Raw genomic sequence first — 7,605 nt, forward strand, 5'->3', positions numbered from 1 at the left:
AACGAGTTACTGCGCATCGACCCGTGCGTGGGGCTGGACGGCGTCAACGTGTTAACGAGCTAACAGCGCTAACCCTAAAATCCTTGCATTTTCTCAAAAGTTGACAGCGCGCCTTATGTATGAATTCTGGTTGTGTTTGATGGCCGCGAACCGATTTTATGTGGAACACGGCGCTCAGCAATCTGTCAAAAATGTTTTATTACGACTTTGGTAAGCTACGGAGCTGCACCGCTTGATAGTTTGTCGGCGCATTACGGCTACCGAGGAGCCTTCGCGGAGTGATACGTACTGTGCTTCAACGTAATATTACCCTACTGTGTATAAGGACCATAAATGGCACCTGTTCAGAGACGTGGTTACGAAGAGGATTTCAAACTCAATGCTGTCAGTCACAGAGTAGAAGTTGGGAACAGAGCAGCTGTGAAATCTGTCTTTGTTACTATGCTCAGCGTCTTTTAGTTTACATTTTGACTGCACAATTGTGAGCTCTTTGTTTAGCACAAAAACAACATTGTTTTCTTTTATTTATGGAGCATTATTATTTAATAAATGCTCATAATTTATTTTTGAGTAAATTTTATGTACATCTGCTCTATGTTAATAAAAGTGCCTGTGTGACATCTGGGACACAGCTTTGACTAAGAACTCTCATTTTGTTCTTACTTTATGGCTTTTAAAAAAAAATATCGAGATATATATCTTATATCGCCGTCCAGCTAAAAAATATCGAGATATGAATTTTGGGTCATATCGCCCAGCCCTAGTTCAGCTTATCCTGCATTGAACCCCTGCTGAGTGGCTAACGCGAGGTTTTGACGTGTTTGTGCTGTGTGTGTTCTGCAGGGCACGGAGGAAAAAGGGGTCAGTTCGGCGTCTTGGCTTACAGAAACTGTGGGATTGGTGTTTGGGACTCGTGCAGATGACATCCCTTCCCTGGAGGGTGGTGATTGGCCGACTAGGCAGGATCGGGCACGGAGAGTTGAAAGGTAAGGAGGACAGTCGTGCTGATTCATTCATTCATTTATTTATTTATTTTTAAAGTTTGCCGAGGCCAAAAACCAGATTGTCGAGCACTGAAGTGTTTTCGTACCAGTGTACGATTCACTCAGTCTCCCCTTTGTCTCGCCTCTGTGTCCCAGACTGGAGCATTCTGTTGAACAGGAGAAACCTGCAGTCGCTGAGTCGACGTCTGAAGGACATGTGCCGAATGTGTGGCATCTCTGCCTCGGACACCCCCAGCATCCTCAGCGTGTGCTTGGTTGCCATGGAGCCACAGGGATCCTTTATCATCATGCCAGGTACAACGTGTGCGCTTGACAAAGATTCTAAATAAACGTACTGATTTAATGTACACGTCGTATCTGAGTGACAGTACTTCACCCAGAGAGGCAACGTGTGTGTGTGTGTGTGTGTGTGTGTGTGTGTGTGTGTGTGTGTGTGTGTGGGGCATGATGGATGGTAGGAGCGTATCACAATGCCCCCCCCTTCCCTTCCCGTCCAGGGCGGATTGATGGCAGGGAAGATCGTGTACCTTTCGCTCATAAAGCACTACCTCTCAGATACTCATTGATCTCAATGCAGTGTGATGGAGAGCCAGATCAATGGGTTTATTTTGGGAAACGAGTAGGGGGGGATTGTCAGTGCATCATGCTGGGATTCTGTTGAGCTATGCCAAGCTGAGGACATCTCCTTTCTAAAAACCCCTTCAAGCTGAAAGAGATTAGCGAGGCTGTGTTAGCCTCAGATGACTATGACTAAGGGGGTTGGCACTAAATGTAACAGCTGTTCTGACATTCAGAATCTACTTTCCTCCGTGGTGTGTATATATGTGAGGACGCTTTAAAATACGCTTTGAAAACCTAATACTGTGATTTTTAGCTGCAAAAATTAACACATATGAATATTTAATCAGTTAATTCTTTCAATTTTGAATGCCGTAGCTGTGTTAATCAGTTAAAGCTCTAACTCGGCTTTTCTGTTAACATAGTCACGATGGTGCGGTGAAATTAAATCACTTTTAACGATTGGGATGGGATGAATTTGCTCAGCGAGCACCAGTTTAATCACTTTACTTGTACTAGACAAAAGGATTGTGAATGGATTCTTGTTCATATTGTGTGTCTTCACTGACCCTTTCTCTCTCCTCTGTGCGTCCTCTCAGACTCGGTGTCGACGGGCTCGGTGTTTGGCCGCAGCACCACCTTAAACATGCAGACATCGCAGCTTAGCACGCCGCAGGACACTTCCTGCACCCACATCCTGGTCTTCCCCACCTCTGCCATCGTCCAGGTCGCCAGCTGCAATTACACCAACATCGACACCAACATCGACATTCTCAATCCCACCACTGGTCAGTCGTTCTCCTTTATCTGTCTTTCACTCAGCAGCTGTTTCTTGTTTGTTTGTCTCACAGCAACCCCCCCCCCCCCCCCCCCCCCCCCCCGTTCAGTGCAGTTTGTTTCCAAATCCTCCCTGTTTACTTTTCTAGTCTGTTAAGAATGAATAGTAGTCATGGTTGCATACATGCTTTCTGCATCTATGGCACCCTCAGGGGTCTTCAGCTCATTTCTTTTGCGAAAAATACATTTGTTGGCAGAAAAAGAAGCTATATTTACAGTCACAATTTGCATTACAGTAAGTGGCACACTCACCCTCCAATCGCAGATCCTATTGAGCTGTTCTCTTCTCCACAGATGGCTCTGATGCTATCGGGATCTTGGCCCTGCTTGACCAGGAGAACGATTTAGTGGATCCAGACATCATCAACATCTCACCTACCACCTCCCCGGTGCACTCCCCTGGCTCTCATTACCACCACGGAGGTGATGGCAGCAAGGTACAACATGTACATAACGCACACACACGCTGTGCAACATGACGCTTAGAAAGCAAAAAGTTTATCTCGAGTTTCCACCTCGTTGCAGGGTCAGAGTACCGATCGTATGGAGTCCCACGAAGAAGTTCCTAACCTCCTGCAGCAGCCTCTGGCACTCGGCTACTTCGTCTCCACGGCCAAAGCCGGCCCACTACCCGACTGGTTCTGGTCAGCCTGTCCGCAGGCTCAGAACCAGTGCCCACTCTTTCTCAAGGTACTACTTAAGGATACTCCTGCATCTTTACTGGGGCTGTTCAATATGATGATATACATCTGATGACGATATGAAAACATTGTTTCATGTCACGCTATCGTTTGTTTCGTGGTGTCGCAAAATAAACTATTTATGGCAATATTGTATTTTTATTTATTTTATTTTGAAGCAGCCATATTAATTTTTTTAAGTTCTCTCTTTCTCTTATATTTAAAATAACCACACTACGGACGGACAAGTCACTGTTTTTATGTGTTGTCATTAGCAACAACGACGGTAAACCCAGCGTCTGCTTGTTTATTTTCCACATAAACCTTTCACAATAAAGCTCAAGATGCTGTTGAGATTTTTCAAAATAAACTAAAATGATGACAAACAGAAGGACCAGTCAAAACAAATCCAGCACCTTATTCCTAAAGGAGGGGCTGCCTCTGTAGCACGGACATGGGTTGGTTATGAAAAGTCTGACACGAACCAGAAAACTGTAATTATGCAGGAAGCCGGCCCCCACCTCAGACTCCACACGACAAACGTCTTCTACCACCTACGCAGCGATCACGTGAAAGAGTGTGGAGAGAGTTTACAGACGAGAAGCAAAAAAGAGCCGTCAGGTGCTCCAAATAAGCCTCAGACTCAAACGTTAGAGCGCGCTTTTCCCTGCAGCACGCCACCTAATAAATACAAAGAATACAGCGACCTTACAACTTATGTCTAAAATTTATCGTTTCATGCATCTGTCAAAACACTCGACTCCAGGTGCACGACACTCAGCTGGAAACTCTTCACGCAAGTAGAGCTGCCCGAGATTCACAGAATTTTCAGAAAGTGTAACATTTTTGTGATTTGTATTGTTGTCGGGCTGATAGATGTCTTATATCGGGATATGAGATGTTGGTCATATCGCACAGCCCTACTAGTGAATTTAAGGAGCCGTCCTGAACATTATCACCCAAAGCCCAACACCAGTGTCCTGTGTGGGTTGCAACCCTGACCTTTTTTCTTACCTGTCGGGTGTTCTACTAAAATGCACTGACACTTTTTTACGACAGAGCTCTGCGTGGCCGTTATAAACAGTGCTGGTTGTTAATCCCGGGCTCAGCTGATAGCTCTGACCGCTCTGGCATAGACTTGGTTCACCACCCCAATAAACCACAGCTATGTCGGAAATGCAGTAAATTTGTAAGGCTGGTGAAGAATGTTGCTGCTTGAGCAAGTGTGATTGAAGCCTTGTGCGTAATTGCACACAATCAAAGTGTGTTGTACTTAGAATAAGGTCGTTTTGTTTTGTTTGCCTTTTTATCCATTGCTTCTGGAATTGGCTGCAGACTCACTGCTGCTACCCTTCTGCTGTGAAAAGAGCTGTCATTATTTAAATGACATGTAATGAAAGGTTGATAACTTCATTATAATGCCTCTGACGCCACCTCTTCCCCCCGTGCTTCCTCTCAGGCCTCTTTGCACCTCCATGTGGCTTCAGTGCAATCAGATGAACTGCTGCACAGCAAACACTCCCACCCCCTCGACTCCAATCAGACCTCAGATGTACTCAGGTAAACAACACCAGCACACACTCTGCATCAGGTCGAGTGCACAAATTACTATTACCACCCTGCTGACTGTTTCCAGGGTGAGTTTTCTATTTGTAGCCGATTTCAGACTGACGCTGGTTTGTGCACAATGCTGGTAAAAGTTGCCGCATGTTTTAATGTTCATCGATTGAACGTTGAAGCGTAACCGTTTTGTATGCCTGTGTTCCTCGGCAGATTTGTGCTGGAGCAGTACAACGCCCTCTCCTGGCTGACATGTGACCCGGCTACGCAAGACCGACGATCGTGTCTACCAATTCACTTTGTGGTGCTCAACCAGATGTACAACTTCATCATGAACATGTTGTAAACATCAGGCTGTTACAGGAAGAAGGCGGCGGGGGGTCATAATGAGTGAAAACCAGTGTACGGAGCTGGATCCTGCACCAAGATGGGATCAGATGGTTTTCCAAGCCTAGCCAGTCCTTCTCCACCACGCCGCCCCCCCCCCCCTCCCCCGTGAGACTGGATATTCTGTCCCTGTGATTTAAAGACATGCACGTAGAGACAAGGGAATAAAAAAGAGGGGAAACTAGAAGCTGAATTGCATTCAATGAACGTGAAAGAATGACAGATTGGTTGTCATGATATGTAGCATGGCAGCACAGTCACTGGCCAGTCTGTATCGATGAGACAAGTTTATCTGTAAAATTATTGGAAGAAAAGGGACATATTTGATCAAGGAAAAAACCCAAGAATGGATCTTTGGTTTTAAGACATGAAATTCCTTTTTATTCCTTTGGATGTAATTGTATCCAAACAAAATGCCTGCATTTATCTTATTTATTGTAAGTTTTTAAATGTATAATTTGTCTTATTTCTTAACCTCTTTTATATATAAAAAATGGAGAAGGTTTATATCACCTTCCTGCTTTAAAGCAATTGGTCTAAGATATATGTAATCGTCTTAATAAAAACACCAGAGGAAAAAATCCCATAAAAATGAAAGTCCCAGTAGGTTGCTTTTAGAGTATTATTTTTTGTAATGGAGACAGAATATTTGTATTGTCACAATGTACAGAAGAATTAGAGTGGAGAACTATGTTTCATGCCTTTGAGCGTGAAGACCTTACAGCAAAGCTGTAGCTACAGAGGACTTGTACAGCAATGAACTTCACTGTGTTCAAATAAAGAGGTACATTGTTGTATATAGTATTTTATACCACACATTTAGACACAAAAACCAAACGGCAATATATATAAAATAATTCTATATGAATGCCATGCCAGCAGTCGGTGGTGTGGCTTCTGTTTTAGGAATAAAGTGCGTCAACTTATTTTCCTGTGCTTGTGTTTATTGCCTGGGGGAGGGGGCTGTGATGTGCAATTGGACAAGGACACCAATAGTGCAGCGGAGTGACAACTATTGGCATCTCTTGGAAGTAGCTGACCTCAGGTTTAATCTTATTTCTTTTTTTAATCCGTTTATTTTTCTTCGAGAAGAAAATGAAAGCAAGACCGTGAGAAGAGACGTGCAGTGTCCTTTTCAGCACATCCCTTTATTGTAGCGCGCCTCTCCGTACTCCCATTGGCTGAGGTCTGCCTCCTGGCACCACTTCTGATTGGTTATGGACACATTTAGACCAGTCCCATTTCAGTGTGAAAGTAAATGTGTGGTGTAAATGAACCTGTTATGGATGGCTGCCCGTTGGACATGCAAAGACAAACATGTTCTGTCTGGATGTTTCCTCCATCTACTGATGTTGCTCTTTATCTTTCATATTAGCCAGCGTCTGTTGGCTTGGAAAATTTGACCATTAAAATGTATTTGGTCTTATTTTGAGTGTAGATAAATACATTCAATATTTAATAAACCTATGAAAGTTTATTTTGCCATGTTTTCTTTTTTGGAAAATCATGGTTGTTTGCAGTAACCATCTGCGTCTAATATACAATATCTCTGCAAGCTTGTTACCACACTATTCACATGTGGGAAAAGGCATTGGAATAACCACGCAGAGCCATTTGAGTGGGATATCTTGCTTGTAAATGGCTGAGTTGCCCCTGGGTGGCATGTAGTAGCAGCTGGCAGTTCATTCTTTTGATAATTTTCTGCATTTCTTCTCGCTGTCAGCGACAGGGGGATAAACGGGTCCTGCTCTCCGTTTTCCTTCCTCACCAACTGCTGTCTGTATATTCTTCAAAATGTGGAATTTATACTGACACCAGAAACTGTTTGGGTAAGTACAAATCAAGATTAAATGGAGTTAGAAATGGGCAGGAATCTAAAAGCCCTAATATCTCATCATAAGCGGTATTTGCAAAACATTAGTGTAATCAAAATACTACATATTATTATTTTTTAACATTTCCACCAGTCTGGCATAAGCTAGAATAAACAGTTTCCATTGTTGTCTGTCCGTTATAACATAGTCAAACTATAAAAAATCAAAGCGTGTGTAATCTAGCTGTAACTATGAAAGAATCCCCATCATATACACGCGCCTATGATCAGAGAGCTCGCAGCACGCGCAGGCTGGAGTAGTCTTTGTTCGGTCATTGCTGCTTCACGGCACCGACGACATTAGTGCTTTTGCTTTCACAGTACCCACGGTGTTCCCTGTGGGTAACGATGAGATTTAGGGTATCTATAATGGAGTGAAAGTGCCAAACAACGGCAAAGACGTTTCCATAAACGTGCCGGTGTTGTGCCAAAAAGTGATTTCCAATGTTTCCGTGTATTTTTTATGTGTAATATCTTTACGTATGTTGGTAAATAGACTTCGGTGAACAGCGTTTACAAAGGGGTTATATATAGAATTAAAAGATTATCTGTTTTTTCAAGTATCTTTATAACTCTGTGTTATTGTACTCACATTATAACCAATCCGGTCCTTTTCCCCCACTTACAATATTTTTACTGAACTATTGTAATATTTGCTGCCATTTCTGCTGTCTTACTCTTACAAAAGACATTTTTAATGTTAATG

At 43.2% G+C, this 7,605-nt stretch overlaps 1 protein-coding gene across 1 annotated transcript in view; it reads left to right on the forward strand.

Annotated features, from left to right (window-relative positions):
• med13a (mediator complex subunit 13a) overlaps positions 1–5,952 on the forward strand; it is a 71,462-nt gene extending 65,510 nt beyond the window's left edge. Inside the window, exons 24-30 of the mRNA XM_085419842.1 lie at positions 844–986; positions 1,140–1,298; positions 2,162–2,350; positions 2,694–2,836; positions 2,925–3,089; positions 4,539–4,639; positions 4,853–5,952. Of these exons, the coding sequence (XP_085275968.1) occupies positions 844–986; positions 1,140–1,298; positions 2,162–2,350; positions 2,694–2,836; positions 2,925–3,089; positions 4,539–4,639; positions 4,853–4,985 (1,033 nt within the window). The 3' untranslated portion in view covers positions 4,986–5,952. The remainder of the gene's footprint in view (positions 1–843; positions 987–1,139; positions 1,299–2,161; positions 2,351–2,693; positions 2,837–2,924; positions 3,090–4,538; positions 4,640–4,852) is intronic.
• Positions 5,953–7,605: the final 1,653 nt, after the last annotated feature.

This window comes from Rhamphochromis longiceps, linkage group LG10 (assembly GCF_057381845.1).
Source record: "Rhamphochromis longiceps isolate RC_006_pf linkage group LG10, R_longiceps_female_GT1.1, whole genome shotgun sequence".
NCBI classification, from domain to species: Eukaryota; Metazoa; Chordata; class Actinopteri; order Cichliformes; family Cichlidae; genus Rhamphochromis; species Rhamphochromis longiceps.